The sequence below is a fragment of the Bufo bufo genome, chromosome 3, assembly GCF_905171765.1.
Source record: "Bufo bufo chromosome 3, aBufBuf1.1, whole genome shotgun sequence".
Classification (NCBI taxonomy): domain Eukaryota; kingdom Metazoa; phylum Chordata; class Amphibia; order Anura; family Bufonidae; genus Bufo; species Bufo bufo.
The window spans coordinates 19,078,809-19,104,357 of record NC_053391.1 but is presented as its reverse complement, the minus strand read 5'-3'; the positions used below and the strand labels follow the sequence as shown (position 1 = coordinate 19,104,357).

Here is a 25,549-nt window from a genome sequence, read left to right as displayed (position 1 = left end):
GGCCACTATTATGTACTGGAATACTGAGTATGGCTAATGAACCACATGAGGTTAGTGATTGTATCCCAGACCCCCAAAATAAGGGTACCCTTTGACCAATCTCTCTTATATATCTTCTCTATCCATTCACATGAATATTATATATTTTTTAGAAAAAATTTCATATATTTATAAAAAATCTTTTTTAAATTTAGTTCACATTTTATCTATTTATATTTGATTTTTATGTATAGAAAAAATATCGAGTAATGTATATCACGATTACCCATTATACCACACAAGGAAGTCCTATCAGTGACCCCACATCCTTATGGAATTATTTGGAGCTACAAATCCCATAAAAGATATAGTTACCCTAAGTGATATGATAGGGGCTTAATAGTGGTGTTAGAGTATGGTTATGGGATCATTCTGTACATTGCTACTGATATTTTTATTAATAATAATAAATGTATATACGCTGTTAAGATGCATGATTTTCCAATATTTATTTTAAAGAAGAACATACTAAGTGTGAGAATGCAACCAGCTTTCATAAAAATAACCTATTGAAAGCATTAAAGCAAGTGTGGAGCAAAAAACGCATGAACTTATAAGAAACCGCAGAGGAAACGCAATGAAAACGCAACATGACAGAAGAATACCAGATCCATAAGATCCATTTCAGGGTTAATATAGAGCCCTTCTGATAGCCAGAGGAATAAAAGCCGGGCAGCCAGACAGTTCTTACTAAAGCCACTGAGGAAGAAGGTAGTCTAACCTTCGAAACGCGTCTGGCGTGGATGGATAAGCAACTGACCCTGGCAATAAACCGGCAGAACTAGATTTACAATACCATTGTCATCTAGAGAAAGCGCTTTCATTAAATAAACAGATACCAGATCTATTGGCCATAGTCTGGTAACCTACGGACAGCACAAGCCAGCTGGAGCAATTCAACTAACTGCATGGAGTAGTGAGAAACGCCCATTGCAAACAGAAGCCCGGATTGTGCCTACGGCGCAAACAGAGAGAGACCTGTGATCTGCGGTCGGACCTGGACAACAGCGAAAGTGAACCATACAGACCAGACACATTAGTAAGGTACCCTCTTACCCTGCGCATAAGAGGTAAGCTTACTTTGCATCCACGCTATAGACCGGACATTACCACCAAGCGTGAGTACTATTATAAATAGTAGTGAATGGTATCAAATACTCGGTATTGTACTTTTTTTTCTTCTGGACGACTGCGGACAGTCTACAGTATTGATTTAAATAATCGAGACCTCAACACCGGAGTGAATAGCTACACTTGCAGGAAGTGGCTACAGTTGTGAAATTGCCATTACAGAGCTCCCGCTGAATACGGGCAATATATTAATTCTAAATAGTGACTGAACACCACTTAATTTCAAGCACAGGAACACAATTTACTTTAAATGGATTTTGATGCACGTTTAATGATTCACACAGGTTGATGCGGATCGATCACAAGTATTTTCCTTCCCTTTTTGACTCCTTTTTACTCTTGGATTTTTTCTGGACTCTATCTCACCTATTGGAATACTCTGCAACATTGTATTTCACGTTTTGACACGTTTATATTATTTTGATCAGCATATTAGTAACACCCTGACACTTGGAGACTTTATATAATTTCAGAAGGTGTCCATTGAGTATTATTTCTATTTATCCAACTATTGCAATGGGAGCTCGCCCATACTTGCTGATTGGCTGGATTTGACCAGATAGTCCAATACCAGTCCTATCCAACCTGCAACAATTAAGCGTCCATTCTCAGCGGCTATTATATATTTTATATTAGTTATTAGCATATTGTATTTTATCTTATAGTGTCCACAGGCCTGTATTTTAGATATTGGATTTATTGTTTCTGTTTTATGCTATTGATGCTACTATATGCCATTGATTTTATTTTGAATAAATAGTGTGATTATACTACCTGTTGGTTCCGGATATTAGAGTGCCCATCTTTTCTTTTGATTTATAACTTTGGTGCCTTGAGTGCGACATCAGATAGGTGCACCTGGCCATCCCAAACCAGGAGGTAGAGCCGTCCTTTACCTTCTTCTTTTTAATTTTTTTTTTTAACTGGCCTACTAGGTATAGCAGTGGTACTATACACCTATATGGAGTAGGAGTTTGAGGAGGCGATGGACGTAGCAGTGTAAGTGGAAGCGGCGGTGGAGGAGGAAATGGTAGGCAACACAGGTTTTTGGTTTTAATTTAATTTTTTAAAATTAGGGTACACTCCAAAAGAGTGTGAAATATCAAAATACAAACATGAGCAATTGCACTGCAGTATAACAATGGCTGGTTAGTGCCGGTATACATGTCTATTCTGGACAAGGTACGGACAAGTCCTGAGGGATCCATGCCTGGTTCATTTTAATAAACGTGAGCTTGTCCACATTGGCTGTGGACAGACGGCTGCGCTTGTCTGTGATGATGCCCCCTGCCGTGCTAAACACACGTTCAGATAATACACTGGCTGCAGGGCAGGCCAGCACCTCCAAGGCGTAAAGGGCAAGCTCAGGCCATGTGCCCAATTTGGAGACCCAGAAGTTGAAGGGGGCAGACCCGTCATTAAGTACATGTAGGCGTGTCCACACATACTGCTCCACCATGTCGGTGAAATGCTGCCTCCTGCTAAGACGTTCCATATCAGCTGTATGAAATAAAGAAAATAGAAATGTCAGTCCTGTGTCCCAGAACACGGACAGTTACTTGCGCTGCTGGTTCCGATGTGGTGTGGTGGGTAATTCACACTCGAGAGTCATGCAATAAAAAGGTTTGAAACCGCGCTGCTTAAGATTCAGTCGAACGCTGCACAGGTGAAAGAATCAGGGTATTAGCCTCCGTCCTCCTCTCTCAAGGGGTTCGATCCTCCTCTGATCGCCTCCTCTGTAGGATTAAATGACCGGCATATAGTGAAGTACCCTCTTAGTTGTTGGTAAAAATGGTTTTATTCTACTCACAGACAATGGTAGATAACAGGCATGTCACAATAAAATCAATTCAAACTCCTGCCCTTTTTTTTTTGTTCCATATCAGCTGGTGGTGCTGGTTGTTGTGGCGTGCTGACAAAGCTTTTCCACATTTCGGCCATGCTTCTGAGGTGCTGGCGGTGCCCCAGCTGCGTTGCTGACCTCTTCCTCGTCCTCTGCCTTCGCCTTGTGCTTTCACTGTGCCCCCGCTGTCAGGTGGGAATGCCACCAGCAGCGCGTCTACCATCGTGCACTTGTACTCGCGCATCTTACGATCACGCTCCAGTGAGGGAATTAAGGACGGTATGTTGTCCTTGTAACGGGGATCAGCAGCGTGGCCACCCAATAATCAGCCCAAGTTAGAATGTGGGCAACTCAGCGGTCGTTGCGGAGACACTGCGGCATGTAATCGCTCATGTGTGCCAGGCTGCCCAGAGGCAACGAAAAGCTGTCCTCTGTGGGAGGTGTATCGTCTGTGTCCTCTGTATACCCCCATCCACGCACCAGTGATGGCCAGGAGCTGGTCTGGGTGCCACCCTGCTGTGAACATGGTTTCTCCTCCTCCATCTCCTCATCCTCCACCTCCTCATCCTCCAGAACTGTGACCTGACTGGACAATTGTGTACTTTGGGTTTGTGGGTGCAGGAACCCACCCTCAGAACCACTTGGGAATGACTGGCCTGGAAACCCTACAAAATGATTACTCTCCCTCCTCCTCCTCCTGTGCCACAACCTCTTCCATAATCGCCAGGAGCGTTTTTTCAAGGAGGCATAGAAGTGGGATAGTAACGCTGAGAACGGCGTTATCGGCACTGGCCATGTTGGTGGAGTACTCAAAACAGCGCAACAAGGAACACAGGTCTCGCATGGAGACCCAGTCATTGGTGGTGAAGTGGTGCTGTTCCGCCGAGCGACTGACCCGTGCGTGCTGCAGCTGAAACTCCACTATCGCCTGCTGCTGCTCGTACAGTCTGGCCAGCATGTGCAAGGTGGAGTTCCTCCTTGTGGGCATGTCGCATATGAGGCGGTGAGCGGGAAGGCTGAAATTTTGCTCTAGCGCTGACAGGCAATCCGTGAATTGAGTGATCTGCGCTGCAATAACTGGTGTTGTTGTCAGGGCCAGATATAGGGAAAAAATTTAAACAGAGAAAACATTGTTTTTTTCCATAATCTATCCACATTTTTGCTGTCAATGGTGTCATCCGTGAATTGCGTGATCTGCGCTGCAATAACTTGTGTGGTTGTCAGGGCCAGATATAGGGAAAAAATTGAAATACAGAAAACCCTTTTTTTCCCCATAATAAATCCACATTTTTCCTGTCAACGGTGTAATCCATGAATTGTGTGATTTGTGCTTCAACACCTTGTGTGGTTGTCAGGGCCAGATATAGGGAAAAATTTTTAATATAAATATAAACTACATCAGAAAACAGTGTCTGTACTGCAGTTTACAATAATCTGATGCGGTGCTCTGGCTCAGACATGTCCTCCAAGCAGGATATTTTGGATGCATGGTCACATGCTGGAAATTACTGGGAGATTGCTTTGAGTCGGACCTTGCACTCCTTAAATTCGCCCACGGGCTCCTGGTATTGCCCATACGACCCAGGTAGGTTTAGCGTTAGGTCTCGAGCTACTTGAGAAACCTTGGCGTGGTGCTCGGGCTCAGACATGTCCTCCAAGCAGGATATGTTGGCTAATTCTCAATTTTACACCAGTACGAGGGTTAGTAAGACCGCAGAGTGCACCTGTCTTTGTTTTTGTTATATTATTTATACTGTTTATCACATCCACATATTTGCTATCCTGTGTAGGATGTCCATTATGATACTTGTGGTCCGCTGCAGGCATCCTCCATTGTATGCATTTTTGCTTAGGATTGCCATTAGCAGCGGACCACAAGTGCAGGATCTGCCCCGGTATAGATGCACCACTGCATATGGGGTTGAGCACTTCCTGCTTTTTAATACCACGCCAATTTGAAGTTTGTATTTAGAATTTTTTGGAGGTGTAGAAACTCCTAGTCTAAATGTGCCTTTATTTCCATCCACAGGCAGCATTCTGGTGCACATGTGAGGCCTGGGCTATATCAGCCAGTCTTGGGTGGGGATCAGAGCTCTCTGCCTCCTCCCTTTGTATGCATGGTCACATGCTGGAGATTACTGGGAGATTGCTTTGAGTCGGACCTTGCGCTCCTGTAATTCGCCCACGGGCACCTGGTATTGCCCATACGGCCCAGGTAGGTTTAGCGTTAGGTCCAGAGCTACTTGAGAAACCTTGGCGCGGTGCTCGGGCTCAGACATGTCCTCCAAGCAGGATATGTTGGCTAATTTTCAATTTTACACCAGTACGAGGGTTAGTAAGACAGCAGAGTGCACCTGTCTTCGTTTTTGTTATATTATTTTTTCGATAATCTGGGCCTAATCTACTGTCCATATTATGTGTTGTTCTGTCATATACTGTCCTGCATCCGAAAACTGTGTCTTTAGCAGACAGTCAAAAAATCTGCGCCACATCTAGTGACAATACCATTATTATGAAGAAGGCGAGCACTAAGGGACAGGGAAGTGGGCGGGATGCTGATGGCGAATGCAGAGGCCATGGCCCTGGGCGCAATGAAACTGTGGCTGCTGCCAGTGCACCACAAAAAATAAATAAAAAAAACGTACCCAGCTTCATGTCCAACTTAATTGGGCAGCGCACAACAACACTGTCCAAGTCGAACCAGTGCGAACAGTTGGTTGGTTGGATTGCTGAAGATAATGCTTCCAGTCGGTTAAGCACCACCCTCTCTTCCACCAAGTCCAGTCTCTGTAGCCAAGAGCCTGGTCAACCAAATCCTCACTCAGATCATCATTCCTCCCACCATGGAGAGTCTGGCCAAACAATTGATCCCACACTCGTATATTCATAGGGCTCTCTTGCAAGCACGCTTGAAGACGAACATGAGATTGGGTGCCCTGATTCCCAACCTTTTGAGCCTTCACAGTCTCAAGAAGATGACGGTGGTGAACGGCAATCACTCGTTCACTAGGTGGATGATGATGAGACACAGTAGTGAATCACTGAGGTTGTGGTTAGGTCAAGACAAGAGGATGAGCAGAGTGAGGAAGTGGAAGAGGAGGTAGTGGACGATGAGGTCACTGACCCAACATAGGAAGGTGAAAAGCCGAGTGAGGACAGCAGTACAGAGGGGGAGGGATCTGCAGCACCGCAACAGGCTGGAAGAAGCAGAGGGGTTCCAAAAGGGAGAAGTCGTTCCACACCAAACAGGCCCGCAACCGTTACACTGAGCATCCTCATGCGTAAATCTACGCAGTGGTAGTTTGCAACCTGTGCCATACCAAAATGAGCCGGGGCGTGAACACTAGCAACCTCACCACTACCAGCATGATTCGGCACATGGCATCAAAGCACCTTAATAAGTGGGTCAAACCCTGGGTCCACAATCTGGGTCTGCGGGTAACACCACTGCCTCCTCTTCTCCTGTGTTACGCACTGCTGGCCCTCTCAAAGGCGCTGGCCGGGATGCCCCTCGCCCTGCACCTAGACCTTCTCATTAACCATCAGCAACAACATCCACTTCTCTGTCCCATCGCAGCGTCCAAATGTCCATAACACAGTCATTTCAACGCAAGCACAAATACCCACCCACCCACAGGTCATAGCACTAAATTGCCAAATTTCAAAATTACTAGCCCTTGAAATGTTGCCATTTAGGCTTGTGGACACTGAGAACTTCCGCAGCCTAATGTCGGTGGCCGTCCCTCAGTACGCAGTCCCCACCTGCCACTATTTTTCACGGTATGCCGTGCCCACCTTAAACCAGCATGTGTCCCACAACATAACCCGTACCTTGACCAATGCAGTTTCTGGGAAGATCCACTTAACCACGGACACATGGACAAGAGCTGGTGGCCAGGGACGCTACATTTCCCTGACCGCACACTGGGTGAATGTTGTGGAGGCCGGGAGTGAGTCGTACCTTGGGATGGCACAGGTGCTACCCACGCCCAGAATTGAGGGCCCTACGTCTATCATGGTCTCCGCTAGCAGCTATGTTACTGGCTCCATCCCCCACTTCTCGTCCTCCGCCTTATCCGCCTCCACTTCCACCTCCAGCACCAGTCAGCCATCAGTCGCTAGCTGGAAACAGTGTAGCACTGCTGTGGGGAAGTGTCAACAGGCCGTACTGAAGCTGATCTGCTTAGGGGACAAACAGCACACCGCCAAAGAGCTTTGGCAGGGTATAATGGACCAGACCGAGCTGTGGCTCTCTCCACTCAACATACAACCAGGCATGGTTGTGTCTGACAATAGCCGTAACTTGGTGGCGGCTTTAAAGCTCGGCAACCTGACACACATCCTATGCCTAACCCACGTCTTAAACTTAGTGGTTCAGCGGTTTACCAAAACCTACCCCAATTTGCCAGAGCTACTAATGAAGGCGCGGCACATGTGTGCCCATTTTTGCAAGTCGTCCGGAGCTTCAGCCGGTATGTCAATGCTGCAGCAGCGCTTGCAGCTTCCAGCTCACGACTATTGTGCAACGTGAGCACTTGCTGGAACTCTACGTTCTGCATGTTTGCCCGGCTTTGTGAGCAGCAGAGGGCAGTTGTGGAATACCAGCAGCAACATAATCGTCGCCTTTTGAGTCAACTGTCACTATTCACAAGCGAAGAGTGGGCATTGATGTCCTCTGTGAGGTTTTAAAAAACTTTGATGAATCCACACAGATGGTTAGTGGCGATAACGCTATTATCAGCGTAACCATCCCACTGCTGTGTCTACTCAAATGTTCGCTGCTCACAATTAAGGACGACGCTCTGAATGTGGCTGACGAGGAAATGGGGGAGGACATTACACAGGGTGATACCTAGACCACCCACAGTTCGTCTTCTCAGTGCGAATTGATCATGAAGAGGAGGAGGAGCTGGAGACAGTTGCCTCTGCTACAGAGGGTAGTACCCATGGAACCTTAATTCCATCTGTTCAGCGTGGATGGTCAGAAGAGGAGGAGGAGGAGATGGAGGAAGATTAGATGGAGAGTCACCCTGGTGTCGACATCGACGTCTTGCCTGTTGGTACTCTGGCACACATGGCTAACTTCATGTTAGGCTGCCTTTCCCACAACCCCTGCGTTATACGCATTTTAAATAACACTGATTACTGGGTGTTCACTCTTCTCGACCCCCGCTACAAAGAGAACTTCTCATCTCTCATTCCTGTGGTTTTGAGGACGAGTAAAATGGTGCAATACCAGAAGGTACTTGTTGAGAGATTGCTCAAAAAATTTCCATCTGACAACGCGCCCGGCAGAGTCCGTACTTCATTAGGCAACCGAGGAAGGGAGACAATGGGAACACACAGCAGTTCCAACAAAGGCAGGGCAACAGTCTCCAAGGCATGGGACACTTTCATGACACCCCGCCAGCAACCTCACCCTGAAGCCCGGCCTAGTGATACAAGGAGGGAAAAGTTTTGGAAGATGGTGAAGAAATACATAGCAGACCGTGTCAGCCTCCTGACACTCAGTTCACACCTGAGCGTTTTACAGCGCGTTCCTACGCGCTGTAAAACGCACAACAAGGAGAAACCAATGCTTCCCTATGGGAATGGTTCTCACCTGGGCGTTTTACAGCGCGTACGATCGCGCTGTAAAACGCCCGACGCTTAAACAAGTACTTGAGCGTTTTTTGGGGCGTTTGTCGCGCGTTCCCGTACATAGACTTTCGGGAACGCGCGACACTGTGTGTTCGCTTGTCTCTGTATGCGCGCTTGTAAACGCCCGTACAATCGCGCATACAGAGCGCTCCTTTCAGAACGCTCAGGTGTGAACCCGGTGTAAATGATTCCTCAGTGCCTTACAACTACTGGGTGTCCAAGCTGAACACATGGCACGAACTTGCGCTCTACGCTTTGGAGGTGCTGGCCTGTACCTGCCGCCAGCGTTTTGTCTGTGCGTGTATTTAGTGCTGCTGGTGGCATTATAACAGATAAGCGTATCCGCTTGTCCACTGGCAATGCTGACAGGTTGACTCAGATAAAAATGAACAAGGCCTGGATTGCCCCTGACTTCTCAACTCCACCAGAGGAGAGCTGAGCTGATCATGAACATAAAGGCAATTTTAATGTATTGTCTATAATGTACTCAATCTACTGTAGTGTATTCCAATGCATCTTTTCCGCCACAAAAATAGAATATATGGTTGAATTTTGTTTTCTCTTCCTCCTCATCCAGATTGTATATATTCCCTCCATTCTAATTTTTTTTATAGGGTCAGCTCAACTGCAGGTCCTCAACTGAACAGCATGCACTCCCATATAATGTTTTAGAGTGTCAGCTCATCGACAGGCACTCGCATATAATGTTTTAGAGCGTCTGCTCATCTGCAGGCACTCACATATAATGTTTTAGAGCGTCATCTCATCTACAGGCACTCGCATATAATGTTTTAGAGCGTCAGCTCATCTGCAGACACTCACATATAATGTTTTAGAGCGTCAGCTGAACAGCATGCACTCGCAAATAATGTTTAGAGCGTCTGCTTATCTGCAGGCACTTGCATATAATGTTTTAGAGGGTCAGCTCAGCAACAGACCCTTACCCCTAATATTTTAGATGGTCACCAGCAGGCCCTTGCTCCTAATGTTTTAGAGGGTCACTAGCACACCATCAATCATAATTTTTTAAGGGTGTGTATGATGCCCTCTTTTATGTGTAATAAAGGTTGTTTTGGAGTGCCGGTTCCTTGTAATTTTTGGCAGCCCTTTCCCTTAGTGCATAGGCTTTATGGGTGTAGGAGTCCCACTACCTGAACAATTGTACCACAATGTGAATGAGGCCCTCCTTTATGTGAAATACAGGCTGTATCGGAGTGCCTCTTGCTTGTAATTTTTGGCAGCACTTGCACTTTATATACAAGTAAATATACAGGAAAGAATGTTTCCTAACAATTTTTCCTGTGAAATTTATAATTTTTGGGGGGTTTTGTGCGTATTTTTGTCACTCTGTAAAAGTGGCGTACAACTCGGACAACATGGTTCCCGGCAGCGACTTGGGAGTCCAAGATGCATCCAGACATCGTCCCCATGCTGTTCCCGATCCATTTCGGTAGTGTTTCTGTCATTTTCTGACCTTTTCCAATGGACCAGGCACCCTCCCCTCTTCAGAGCAGGAGGTGCCTGGTTGTCTGCCATTGACTTCCATTATTCGGCCGAGCACACGAGCATAGCTATGTGTTCGGGCCTAACACCCGGATACTTTGGTGCTCGCTCATCACTAGTAGTTATGTGTACGGGGCTGTGTGAGGGCTCATTTTTTGCAGGACGAGCTGTTCTCTTTAGTGATACCAATTTTCAGTGTGTGCAACTTTTTGATCACTTTTAATAAAAAAATTATTGGGTAGTTGAAATGACAAAAAATTGCAAATTGCCTGTTTTTATTTTATTCCTGTTACGCCATTTGCCATAGGCCATTAATATTTTTATATTTTAATTGTATGGGCATTTTTGCATGTGGCGATGTCCATAATGTATTTTTATTTTTAGAAAATGGGGGTGATTTGAACTTTCAGGTTTTTTTATTATATTTTTTTAATTTGTTTTTACATTTTTTTTTTGTTCTTTTAAGTCACCTTGGGTGACAATAACTGGCAATCATCAGATTGCCAATTGTGTTCATTGATGGCTATATAGCCATCATTGAACACTTCATTTGGAATATAACAATGCAATGCTGCCATCTAGTGGCCTGTATTGGTATATTCCTGAAATAGACACCGAAGCCTGCTTGAGGCTTCAAACTATTTCAGCAATGGAAAAGGTTCCCCGATCTCAGTAGGGGAACGCTGTTACCGGAGCTGGGAGCTTCTGGACTGATCAGATGCCGTGGTCACATTTGACCACGGCATATGAAGGGTAAAATGCATGCAATCAGCCGTATGACTGATCGCATACATGTGCCGCGGGTCTCTGCTTTTTAAAATAGCAGAAACCTGGCGGCTATGGCGCCAGCTGCACGTGCGATCGGGCACCATGTTTAGGGACTGGACTTCCGCCATACATATACGGCAGAGGTCCTTAAGGGGATAATTAAATCACTTTTTCCCTTATCTTGCTCTTGTTCTGTCAATTAAAGCATAAATAAAATAATTTTTACAAAATTGTCATATAACCCCTTTAAACTTGTCACTGAGACAAATGCAAATAAAAATGTCATGTGTCAACATCGCTCCCCTGTAATGTATAGATAAAGCCGCGCCTTGCGTATCGTCTACCACATTCACAGAGACGTGTGATTGTCCACAGAACAATAGTGACAGATCCTCACCTGGACATTAGCCTCACAATGACTACTACTCCAGTCATTCAGATAGGAGTTGTTCTCCCCCCACATAACTGTGCAGGGGTTTAGGGGGGGGAAATAATGAAAAAACAAAAATATAATGTGCAAGTAATGCACTAATGCATTTTAGAAATTCTTTTAGTTGTGTTTTTTTTTTGGGACATGAAATGTGTTTACAAGCATTTTAATTGATATTTTTTGGTTATGCCTTTTAATTTTCGATTTTTAGAGGCACCTAAAAAAGCCTTAGCTAGAACATGCTACTTTTTCACCTAAATTCACCAAATGTAAGAAAAAGACCACAGCAGAATCCTATTGTTGTGGTTCTAGTGCACGGACAGCCCAAAGTGAAATATTAAAATTGAATGTGGCATACTACTGTGGGCATATTATATCTGATATGCTTTTGAATGAACTTACAAGTGGATTGTATGTGCAGTGAGTCCAATAGACCCATAGCGGATTTAATACACATACAATATCAACATCAAATTGACATTAGAGTTGAGCGGACACCTGTATGTTCGGGTTCTAACTTCACAAAAAAGTTTGAGTTCGGCACCCGAACTTGACCCCGAACCCGAACCACATTGAAGTCAATGGGGACCTGAACATTTTAGCACTAAAATGGCTGTAAAAATATAATGGAAAGGGCTAGAGTGCTGCAAATGGCATCTAAATGTGGTTAAGAGCATGGCAAGTGCTCTGCAAACAAATGTGGATAGGGAAATGACTTCAAATAACATAAAATATGTAAAAATAAAAAATAATAATCTTGATCTAGGAGGACAAGGTCCATATGGAGTATGAGGTTGAGGAGGCGGTGGATGTGGCGGTGTAGGTCGAAGCGGCGGAGGAAGAGGAGGAGGTAGCCTACACTGCTTTTTGGTTTTAAATTTATTTTTATTTTTTTAAATTAGGGTACACCCCAAAACATTGGGAAATATAACCTGTGATAACCCCCTCCAGTTGTGCTAAACACACGTTCAGACAATACACTGGTTGTAGGGCAGGCCAGCACCTCCAAGGTGTAAAGGGCAAGCTCAGGCCATGTGCCCAATTTGGAGACCCAGACGTTGCAGGGGGCAGAACCATCAGTCAGTTCGTGTAGGCGTGTGCAAACATACGCACCATGTCGCACGTCCCCGTGATGTTCACGATCCAATTAGATATCTTCTCTATCAACTTTCGATGTTCTTTTCTGCACCTACCATTTTGATCACGGTTCGCAGCGAATCAGGGTTCCACCCCAGAGAGGGAGCGTGAGAAAGAGAGACCACATCCAAGGGAGATCAATGGAAGAAATGTAATTGTGATCGAGCGGAATTGTGGGAGAAGCTATTAAAACGGAAGAATTGAAGGAAAGGAGGGGGCGCGCTGCAATTACCCACTCCCGACTCGGGGAGGTAGTGACTATAAATAACAATACAGGACTCTTAAGATGCCCTGTTATTTGAATGATTAATTAAAAATTACAGTGAATGTCACTGCTGTATTTTGGATTAGGAAACGATAGACAGGAGAGGTCCTGCTGCCGCTTTGTTGACTCTAGATAACTTCTGCCTGATCGCACGTTCCTGTGACGTCCACCATCTAATTAGATATCTTCTCTATCAACTTTCAATGTTCTTTTCTGAGCCTACCATGTTGATCACGGTTATCGGCGAATCAGGGTCCCACGCTGGAGATGGAGCCTGAGAAAGAGAGACCACATCCAAGGGAGATGAATGGATGAAATTTTATTTTGATCAAGCGGAAATATGGGAAAAAATATTAAAGCAGAAGAATCGAAGGAAAGGAGGGGGCGCACAGAAATTACCCACTCCCAACTTGGGGAGGTAGTGACGATAAATAACAATACAGGACTCTTAAGATGCCCTGTTATTGGAATGATTAATAAAAAATTATAGGGAATGTCGCTGGGGTATTTTGGATTTGGAATCGTTAGCCAGGAGAGGCCCTGCTGCCGCTTTGTTGACTCTAGATAACTTCTGCCTGATCGCACGTTCTCATGTGACATCCACCATCCATTTGGATATTTTCTCTATCAACTTTCGATGTTCTTTTCTGAGCCTACCATGTTGATCACGGTTATTGGCGAATCAGGTTTCCACGCCAGAGAGGGAGCATGAGAAAGGGAGACCTCATCCAAAGAAGGTCAATGGCTGCAATGGGATGAAGCGTAAATGTGGGACAAATTATTAAAGCAGAAGGATCAAAGGAAAGGGCCAATTAAATACGAATTTTAGTCCTTGTCACCTATGCAGAGTAGGTGTTTTTCATCGCCAGAAATGGGTTAATGTCACCCACCAATGGAACAGATTATTTAAAAAAAATTCGGTCCCTGTCAACTATGCAGAGCAGGGGTTTATTCACGTCAAAAAAATTGGAAAATGTCAACCCAAGAATGTAACAGAAAAACTAGTGAAATTTATTAACCTGTCTACTAGGTGGAGCAGTGGTCTATCACAGCCAAAAATTGTTAAATGTCACGTGAAAATGTAAAAGAAAACTTAGTGAAATTTATTAAGCTGTCAACTAGGTAGAGCAGGGGTATATCACAGCCAAAAATTGGTGAATTTCACCGAAAATGTTACAGACAAATTAGTGATTTTTTTTTTACCAGTCTACTAGGTATAGCAGTGGTATATCACACCCAAAAATTGGTGAATTTTAACCGAAAATGTAACAGACAAATTATTGAATTTTTTTTACCTGTCTACTAGGTATAGCAGTGGTATATCACACCCAAAAATTGGTGAATTTCACCCGAAAATGTAACAGACAAATTAGTGATTTGTTTTTTTACCTGAATACTAGGTATAGGAGGTGTATATCACACCAAAAAATTGGTGAATTTCACCCAAAAATGTAACAGACAAATTTGTGATTTTTTTTTTACTAGTCTACTAGGTATAGCCGTGGTATATCACACCAAAAATTGGTGAATTTCACCCGAATATGTAACAGACAAATTAGTGAATTTTTTTTACCTGTCTACTAGATATGGCAGGGGTATGTGACACCAAAAATTTTTAAATTTTACCTGAAAATGTAACAGACAAATTAGTGAATTTTTTTCCCCTGTCTACTAGGTATATCACACCCAAAAATGTGTGAATTTTACACGAAAAAGTAACTGACAAATTTGTGATTTTTTTTCCCCCTGTCTACTATGTATATCAGTGGTATATCACACCCAAAAATTTCTGAATTTTACACAAAAATGTAACAGACAAATTTGTGATTTTTTTTTTTTACCTGTGTACTAGGTATAGGAGTGGTATATGACACCCAAAAATTGGTGAATTTCACCTTAAAATGTAATAGACAAATTAGTGATTTTTTTTCCCTGAATACTAGGTATAGGAGTGGTATATTACACCTAAGAATTGGTGAATTTCACCCAAAATGTAACAGACAAATTATTGAATTTTCTTTACCTGTCTACTAGGTATAGCAGTGGTATATCACACCCAAAAATTGGTGAATTTCACCCGAAAATGTAACAGACAAATTTGTGAATTTTTTTACCTGTCTACTACGTATATCAGTGGTATATCACCCCAAAAAATTTGTGAATTTCACCTGAAAATGTAACAGAGAAATTCGTGATTTTTTTTTTTACCCGTCTATTAGGTATAGCAGTGGTATATCACACCCTCAAATTGGTGAATTTCACATGAAAATGTAACAGAAAAATTTGTGAATTTTTTCAACCTAATAGGTGTAGCAGTGGTATATCACACCCCAAAATTGGTGAATTTCACTCGAAAATGTAACAGACCAATTAGTGAAATTACATAAAATATGTGCAAAAAAAATATTTAATTTAAGAGGTGGAGGTCCATATGGTGTAGGATTTTGATGAGGCGGTGGACGTTCATTAAAATGAACCAGGCATGGATCCCACAGGACTTGTCCGTACCTTGTGCAGAATAGACATGTATACCGGCCTTACCCAGCCATTGTTATACTGCAGCGCAATTCCTCATTCTTGTATTTTGGATTTTTCCCACTCTTTTGGGGTGTACCCTAATAAAAAAAAAAAAATATTTTCCACCGCGGCTTCCAACTACACCGCTACGGTGTAGGTGGAAGCCGCGGTGGAAAATATATATTTTTTTTTTTTAGGGTACACCCCAAAAGAGTGGGAAAAATCCAAAATACAAGAATGAGGAATTGCGCTGCAGTATAACAATGGCTGGTTAGTGCCGGTATACATGTCTATTCTGCACAAGGTACGGACAAGTCCTGTGGGATCCATGCCTGGTTCATTTTAATGAACGTGAGCTTGTCCACATTGGCTGTGGACAGGCGGCTTCGCTTGTCTGTGATAACCGCTCCTGCCATGCTAAACACACGTTCAGATAATACACTGGCTGCAGGGCAGGCCAGCACCTCCAAGGCGTAAAGGGCAAGCTCAGGCCATGTGCCCAATTTGGAGACCCAGAAGTTGAAGGGGGCAGACCCGTCATTCAGTACGTGTAGGCGTGTGCACACATACTGCTCCACCATATTGGTGAAATGCTGCCTCCTGCTAAGACGTTCCATATCAGCTGGTGGTGCTGGTTGTTCTGGTGTGCTGACAAAGCTTTTCCACATTTTGTCCATGCTAACCCTGCCTTCTGAGGTGCTGGTGGTGCCCCAGCTGCGTTGGTGACCTCTTCCTCCTCCTCAGCCTTCGCCTTGAGCTTTCACTGTGCCCCCGCTGTCAGGTGGCAATGCCACCAGCAGCGCATCTACCAGCATGCGCTTGTACTCGAGCATCTTACGAACACGCTCCAGTGAGGGAATTAAGGACAGTATGTTGTCCTTGTAAGGGGGATCCAGCAGCGTGGCCACCCAGTAATCAGCACAAGTTAGAATGTGGGCAACTCGGCGGTCGTTGCAGAGACACTGCAGCATGTAATCGCTCATGTGTGCCAGGTTGCCCAGAGGCAATGAAAATCTGTCCTCTGTGGGAAGTGTATCGTCTGTGTCCTCTGTATCCCCCCAGCCACGCATCAGTGATGGCCATGAGCTGGTCTGGGTTACACCCTGCTCTAAACAAGGTTCCTCCAACTCCATCTCCTCCTCATCCACCTCGTCATCCTCCAGAACTGTGCTCTGGCTGGACAATTGTGCACCTTGGCGTTTGTGGGTTCAGGAAGCCACCCTCGGAGCCACTTGTGAATGACTGGCTAGAAATCCAACGAAATGATCCCTCTTCCTCCTCCTGTGCCACATGCGCTTCCATCATCACCAGCAGCGTATTTTCAAGGAGGCATAGAAGTGGGATAGTAACCCTGAGAGCAGCATTATTGGCACTGGCCATGTTGGTGAAGTACTCGAAACACTGCAACAAGGAACACAGGTTTCGCATGGAGGCCCAGTCATTGGTGGTGAAGTGGTGCTGTTCAGCAGAGTGACTCACCCGTGCGTGCTGCAGCTGAATCTCCAATATCGCCTGCTGCTGCTCACACAGTCTGGCACTTTATCGCACACCACCAGGCCGAGCTTGAGACTCACTGGCACCAACCACTCATTGTTGTTCAAGGCCTGTCCACAGCTCCTGCGCGGTGTGGGTTTTTTCCCCAAACAGAGGTTTTAAAACTGCCTGCTGTAATTTACCCCTGGCTGTGCTGAAGTTGGTGGTGAAGGTGTTACGCTGACCAGATGAGGAGCCGGTAGAGGATAAGCAAGCAGAGTAGGAGGAGGAAGCAACAGGAGGCAAACTAAAGCGCCCTGCAATCCTCGGTGGTGGAAGTACATGTGGCAAACTGCTATCCGCCTCAGGCCCAGCCGCCACTGCATTTACCCAGTGTGCTGTTATGGAGATATAACGTCCCTGACCATGCTTACTGGTCCACGTATCCATAGTGAGGTGCACCTTGCCACAGATGGCGTTGCGCAGTGCACACCTGATTGTGTCCCCCACTTGGTTGTGCAGGGAAGGGATGGCACGAATGTAAAAGCAGTGGCTGCTGGGCACGACGTACTGTGGGACAGCTACCGCCATAAGGCTTTCAAAACTCTCCGTCTCCACCAGACGGAATGACAGCATTTCAAAGGCCAATAATTTTTAAATGCTGGCATTCAGGGCCAGGGATCGCGAATGCGTAGTGGGGTACTTCCTCTTCCGCTCCACTGTTTGGGAGATGGAGAGCTAAACGCTTCCGTGGGACATAGTGGAGATGCTTGGTGTACCAGATGGTGTTGTTGCTGGCAGATCCTCTGTTTGCGGGGTGGCAGGTGGCACTGTCACTCCAGTGGTGGATGAATAGGCCGAGACTGCAGCAGAAGAGGAAGCAGGAGCAGCCAGAGAACTTTCTTGGGTTTTGAGGTGTCTACTCCATTGCAGCTCGTGCTTTACACTTAGATTCCTGGTCATGCAGGTTGTACTCAGGTTGCAAACCACTCATGTCTTTTCGTCAGCACATTGTCTGAAGAACTGCCACGCCAGGGAACTCCTTGAAGCTGGCTTTGGTGTGCTTGATCCCTTGCTGCGGTGGGCAGTAGCAGGAGTACTGTCTAGGGGACGGCCGCTCCGCTTTTGCACTCTGCTCCCACTTCTGCTGTGCTGGTGGCTCTGTGCGACCACCGCCTCTTCCTCCAAACTACACAGTTCACTCGCATGACCTTGATTCCATGTAAGGTCGAGGACCTCATCGTCCTCCACATCATCTTCCACCCAGTCTTCACCCCTGCCCTCCTTGTCGGTCTGCACACTTTTGAAAGCCACAGCAGTTGGCATCTGTGTTTCCTCATCATCTGAGACGTGCTGCGATGGTCCTCCCATCTACTCATCTTGAAACATAAGTGGTTGGGCATTGGTGCACTCAATCTCTTCCACTTTTGGGGCAGGGCTAGGTGGATGGCCCTGGGAAACCCTGCTAGCAGTGTCATCAAAAAGCAGAAGAAACTGCTGCATGACTTGGGGCTCTGACTGCTTGGCTGATTTGCAAGAAGGTGATGTGAAAGACTGATGGACATCGGCTGCAGGTGCCAACTCTGATCTTTCAGCAGGAGACTGGGTGGGAGACAATGTAAAGGAACTGGAGGCACTGTCAGCAACCCAATGTACTATCGCCTGTACTTGTTCTGGCCTCACCATCCATAGAGCCACATTAGGCCCGACCAAAAAATGTCTAAGGTTCTGTTGTCTACTCGCACCTTAGGAAGGTGTTTCACTTGTTAGTGTAGCTGGCACAGATCGACCACGTCCTCTCCCTGCAACAGGAGCTCCACCAGCAGCACCACGACCGGGCCACGTTCCTTATTTGACACTCTCCTCATATTTCTCAGATTCATTATTTTGCCCAAAATGGGTTTTTTTAAACCCAGAATATTATTGCTGTATTTCCCATGATTTGAAATTTCAAGATTCCATTATGTAATTAGTAATTCATATTATGACGTGATGTAATTAAAATCTGAAAAAGCAAATCAGTGATATTCTCAAAAAAAGTAAAAATAAAACTAATAAAACATGAATGACTGAATATATGATATGTTTTAGTTGGTTTTCATATAATTGGCCAGCTGGTATTGGAATGTAATGATATATAAATCTCCACTTTGTCTCATATAACTCCCCTTGTATAATTCTCAATTTCACTGACATCAGTATATTAGTGGTAATTGATGTCCCCTCTATAAAGGCAGCTTTTTGTTCTTTATGTTCTTTAGATAACTATCACTTGAAAGAATTATTAATTGTTAATTGTGGTTAGTGTAACATAAACTTGCAATAACGTTACCAATCCTTTGTAAAGCAAAAAGACTCTGCGTCCGGAGTGGAACTGTAATGGTACGGCTGCTGAGCTGTGTCGGCTCACTGTCAGCGCAATATACACCAAACGCGTTTCGGAGCTGTGAGTTGCGTGCTTGATGGTTCCCTGCAACACCAGATAGCTGAGTGCCCTCCAAACTATTTATATCTATTACTGCGATTTTATCAGTCATACACATGGATAAGAGCTCCATGCTACACCGGGTCATTACACACCTCTTCTTGAATGGTCTTGTATGGAGATTTTCTCTCCTTGGATGTCACATTTAGGGACTTATGTTCCTCTGTTTATTTTTGCACTTTACCTCTTTAGCACTTTGGTTGATTATTAATCCTGCAGACCAGTCTATACCATTGTGTTCATATAAAGGTTTTTTGCACTGTAATATTATTTATATATGAACTTTACACTTTGGCCCATGTGCTATGTAGCATTATCCCCGGCCTAGTACCATGATAGTACCATAGATTTTATCGGTCCCTTGTGAGTTTATTTTTTTTTTTTTTTAGGAGATTACTTATTTAATAAATCTAAAACCGGACAATCCTTGCTCTCTGTCTATCATAAACTGCCAACACTATTGATCATTGAAACTTCTTCACTCTCTAAACTCACGTTCAATACATTTATATTGGTTTCTCATGTTTTAATGGACAAATCAGATAATAGATGGCTAATATTTTTAGTCACCAGACTTTTTCATGTCATCTGATTGTCGAGATAGTAAGATTTAAGGAAGGCATGGAGATTGAATTGTGGTCTTCTTGATTTATCTATTGATATTAACTGGCATATAGGTAATACATGGATAGCATTGGTATGGTAGAGTGGGAGCAGCACTGGCAGCCGCCTCTTGGCATTGATCACTAATGATACATTTACTGTCCACCAACATATCCAAGTCTATTTTGGTGACAATTTTATAATGTATTTGCTATATAATATATAATAGGAGAATTGGTTTTCTTGACTCAAGTGGTTATCCTTTCATTTATTCGGATAAAACTTTACTTTAAATTTCTCCTCCCAAGAGTCCAAATGCCCCTGTAATACTATATTACCATCCACTGTATTAAATACCTTATAGAGAACTGTATTGTCTGCAGATTTTAAAATTCTTCTTTATAAGCTCCCTGTAAATTTAATACTTAATGTATTAACAAATATAACATAAACCTGACCTCTATTCTATAGCTTCCTTCATGTATCTAAGACACAACCAGTCACCATGTGCATTCAAGGCTATGATGATGCGCTGTGGTGTGTTGTGCATTCACAAGATTTAGACAATGCAAATATCCAAGAAAAAAACGGCACATGGACCTCACATCCCATTAAAGTTTTGAATAATCCCTAACTAGTACATACACTCCAATAACCCCTGGGGAACATGGACATACATACACTATGTACTGTCTACAATATGTGTTATGTGTTACGCTGCGCTCAAGGAGCACCAGACTCTGATTAGTGGAGGTCATGGTTCTCAGACTTTCTCTGATCTGATATTGATGACCTAGCCAGAGTATAGGTGATCAATACAAATTATCAGATAACTTTATTTCTAGAAGTGTAGATGATTATGATATTCTTAATTTAATGCTTTTAATTTCTTATATTTCAGCTAAAATTATCATTTAGTCAAAACTACCTTTTTTAAACAGACAGGACAGCACATATTAAACTGATTATCTTGCCTCAATTTGTGGACCTTTTAAAAGTCAGTCCAGTATGGATCGATGATAAGCATTTCCATTTTATTGAGAAGCTTATGAACGATCTAACATGAGGCAGAAAAGGGTTAGAATTACCTTGATTTTATGTAAATCATTTTCTGGGGGGGGGGGTTGGAGTGTAACTCCCATATTTCAAAGTTTATTTTCTCGCATCCTGTCTTTGGACAGTTATGGAGAAGACATCCTGCTTTGGTGCTTTGGTACAAATGGTGAATAAACAATTGTTTAATAATATTTTTTTCTCTTTTAGAATTAGAGAAGAGGTGCGGTATAATTTAAAAACTTTGCCGGGTAGTAAAGGATCTTTTAACCCCTTGAGGACCCTAAGATTTCCTTTTTTTGCGTTTTTGTTTTTCACTCCCCGCTTTTTAATTTTTCCATGCACATAGCCTTATGAGGGCTTATTTTTTGCGGGACAAGTTGTACTTTCTAATGGCACCATTTACGGTTGCATAACATGCAGTAGGAAGCAGAATTTTTTTCCAAATAGTGTAGAATTGGAAAAATACACAATTAAAATACTTCAGGTCAGTATGTTTACAACGATACCACACATATATAATTTTTCTTCCGCTTTAATACTGAAAAAAATTAAAACCTTTGAGGAAAAAAGAAATTTATAACCATATTCTGATCCCTATAACTTTTTGAAGTTATGTGTAGGAGCTGTGTGAGGGCTCATTTTTTGCAGGACAGTCTGTTCTTTTCAGTGATATCACTTTGCATTGTATGCGACTTTTTGATCACTTTTAATTAAAAATAAAATTATTGGGTAGTTAAAGTGACAAAGAATGGCAAATTGCCATTATGGCCTCCATAAAGTTCAGAAGTGCAAGTTCCACTATCCTTTTTACCATTTTTGGTGCCATAATGCCCTCCATTAAATCCAGGGATGCAGGTAGCAACATGCATGATGAGCCCACTTTATACCTCTCCTGGTGCCAGACAGATTCCAATGAATGCAATGAGAGCAGGCTATAGCTTTATAATTACACTGATTAAAGTCAGCCTATGGGGCAGACAAGCTGGTCAGGGGTGCAAGAATAACTGGAGTCAGCCGCACCTCCAGCTCAGTACAACTGCAAAAAAGGGGCTCATGTCTTTTAATATATCATGCTCTTGATTCAGTTTGAACTTCTCAAAAAGTTCAGATTCAGATGAAACTTAAGTCTTTCTTATTTGTTTTGGGCAAAGAGAGGGAGAGGAAGAGAGAATCAAATTTTTGATAAATTTCTGTGCAGACTTTGAACTGTTTTCACTGAAACAAACGAAATGTCTCTTTTTATGGTTAAAATTCTTGTGACAATGTTTAAATCAAGCAATCACGTGTGGAACAGTCTAAAGTCCAAGCTTGGGACAAAGCATAGCCCTTTCACCGAGATCCTTATCTGCTCCACAATTAGAACTATAGATGTTAATACAAGAACACTATCCATCATTTCTTGCAGATCTACTGCTTCTCTTCTGGGATGGATATCTTCATTTCTCCTCTTTCCTCTTGATAATTTCCTTTATGTTCAGTTTCTTGAGAGGACTCAATCAGTCTTATATTGTCAACAGCTTATAGCAAATGAAATTAACTTAAGAACATTTTTCCAAATATATTACCAATATTATATCAAGGTGTCTTCTTACAGAAAATTGTTGAAAAGGGAGTTAAATATGTAGATAGACAAGAGACGACTTTGGAAGATTTGTTAAAACCAAATTTCTTCAGATAGCCAAGAACTCAAAAAACCTGGCTAACCATAGAGGTTCAAGTTGCAATGTGAGCACCTTTGCTCAGACAAGAGGAACTTTAATGCTTCTTATAATAAAGAAGGTGTATGACATCAAAGAATTTAACCGTTGTGTCAACAATCCTGCAGTTTTTAATATTTATTGTACCGATTGCAATAATTTATCTGTAGGATGTAGAACCAGGAAACTAAAAACTAGAATTTCAGAACGTATAGCAGATATCGGTAAGGAACACAGAGCTACATCTGGTAGTGAACATTTAATTTAAAAAAATTCTAAAATTCCCTAAAACTATTTGAGAGAAGATTATACAAAAATGTATTTAATCAGGAAGCATATTAGATCCTTTGCTTAGATACACAGTTTTTTACTGATTTAAATTACAAATCTGCTTTATTGTATATTATATTTAGGATCTTACTTATAAGTAATGGATTATCTGATTTATGGCCAAAATCATATTATAGTATCACTCACTTCGAATTCCACCAAACTTTTGAATATGTCTCTGATGCAAGATGGGGATGTGTGCAGTAAGGCTGGTATGGTAATAGGTCTAAGTTGGTTTCAAAAGTGAAATGTAAGCTCTGCATGATCCTAAAACTCGCAATCGGGAAATAATGCCTTATATTATTTTTATGAATGTAACTAATAAGTAATTTTTTTAAGCGCTGGAGAATCTGTTTCTTTTAACTATTTTTAAGGGTGGTCAACAGACTCTATATGATAGATTTTTACAGGTGTCTTAAAATGAAGTGGAACTATACAAATTTGGTATCTCTGTAACCATGCTCACCTATAGAATAAGGAGAACAAGTTAATTTCACCATATAGTCAAACATATATATTTTTTACAGCTTCCCACTTTGTGTGAAGTAATAAATGGTGCCATTAGAAAGTACAACTTGTCCTGTAGAAAACAAGCCCTCATATGATCATGTCAATGGAGAAATAAAAATATCATGGCTGTGGTAAAACAGAAAACAAAAAAACAAAAATTCAAAATTACCTGGCTCTGAAGGGGTTACACTCAGGCTCGGACTGGCCCACAGGGGTACAGGGGAATCCCCTGGTGGGCCCCTGAGAAAGGTGGGCCCCTAGTCTCCCACCCCCTGCACAAGTGGAACATAACACAGTAAACTTACTGCACTACATACATATATTCAATGTACAGCACCTCAACCAGCCTATTTTCATATAACAAACTTGCTAGATTATTAATTATATTTTAATGTATCCATATGGTGGGCCCCCAAAATAAATTTTACTGGTGGGCCCTAGGCATCCCAGTCCGACACTGGTTACACTTACAATGAAAATGATGAGTATAATCTCATATTAAATTGTCTTGTAAATGCCTTACTATTGTTTTACTATAAGTAAATCAGTTAAAGGGAGTTTCCCAAAGAGCTCTTTTAAAATTCAGTTGTTGTTTTAGATCGCACTCTTTGGACATCACAGCCAAGGGTAGACTCTCTGAGTGTAAAGAGACATTACTCTGTCAGAATTTACTCATTGTAAAATTTATTATAAAACAAGTTTGGCAGAAAAAAAGAAAGAACACATCATAAGGTAGCGAGTCCTACAGTGGAGCTCCACACCTTCCACATTTCATATAATCTAAAAATTACAGTGGCTTCTGACTTGTCAGCTCTTTCATTTGCCGCAAGACTTGATTCTATATTACTGTTTCCTCATACTATACATACACATGGTTACTTCCTTGTGTGAATATTTAAATGTTTTAAAAGATTTGATTTGTTATTAAATCCTTTCCCACAATCTGTACATATAAATGGCTTCTCTCCTGTGTGAATTCTCTGATGTTGAGCAAGAATTGACTTCTCACTAAAACACTTCTCACATTCAGTACATGAATATGGCTTCTCTCCTGTGTGAATTCTCTGATGTCGTATAAGTATCGATTTCCGACTAAAACTATTATCACATTCTGAGCATGAAAATGGCTTTTCTCCTGTGTGAATTTTCTGATGTTCATCAAGATGTGATTTCTGACTAAAACACTTATCACATTCTGAGCATGAAAATGGCTTCTCGCCTGTGTGAGATCTCTGATGTTTAAAAAGACCCGATTTATCAAAAAAACATTTCTCACATTCAGGACATGAATACGGATTATCTCCTGTGTGAATTTTCTGATGTTGAGAAAGATGGGATTTCTGACGAAAACACTTATCACATTCTAGGCATGAAAATGGCTTCTCTCCTGTGTGAATTTTCTGATGATCTACAAGATATGCTTTTAGACTAAAACTCTTCTCACATTCAGGACATGAATAAGGCTTCTCTCCTGTGTGAATTCTCTGATGTCCAACAAGAAGTGATTTCAGACTAAAACACTTTTCACATTCTAGACAAGAATATGGCTTCTCTCCTGTGTGAATTCTCTGGTGTCTCACTACTGCTATTTTTGAAGTAAAATATTTCTCACATTCTGAGCATGAATATGGCTTTTCTCCTGTGTGAATTCTTAGATGTTGAACAAAATGTTCTTTTCTAATAAATGATTTCTCACATTCTGGACATTTAAACAACCTTTCACCTCGGTGAATTTTCTTAGATCTCTTTTCAAAAACTTTACTATATTCAGATCTTGTCGACATTTCACACAGTCTATGTTCAGTACTATTACTGACAAGTTATACTTGATTATCTTCTACTTTACAAGAGGAAGAGAAAAGATAAGTCCAGTAGCCTCATATCCCGTCCTCACCTGGAGAAATAAGAACATATTTATAAGATAAAAGGTCCTTATTTTCTTTGCAAATAAAATAATGAATGCTACCAATACATAAATATATGTAACCTGCTTCCGTACACTCATCACTGCTGACATCCCCTGACAAGGTTCCACATGTTATCTGTCATACATATACATAAGAGCTCCATGCTACACCGGGTCATTACACACTTATGTTTGAATGGTCTTGTATGGAGATTT

General features: G+C 42.5%; 1 protein-coding gene across 1 annotated transcript in view; it reads right to left on the bottom strand.

The window, feature by feature from the left end:
* LOC120993548 (gastrula zinc finger protein XlCGF57.1-like) overlaps window positions 1–25,211 on the bottom strand; it is a 33,584-nt gene extending 8,373 nt beyond the window's left edge. Inside the window, exon 1 of the mRNA XM_040422029.1 lies at window positions 24,383–25,211. Coding sequence (XP_040277963.1) covers window positions 24,383–25,211 — 829 coding nt within the window. The remainder of the gene's footprint in view (window positions 1–24,382) is intronic.
* Between the last annotated feature and the right edge of the window lie 338 nt (window positions 25,212–25,549).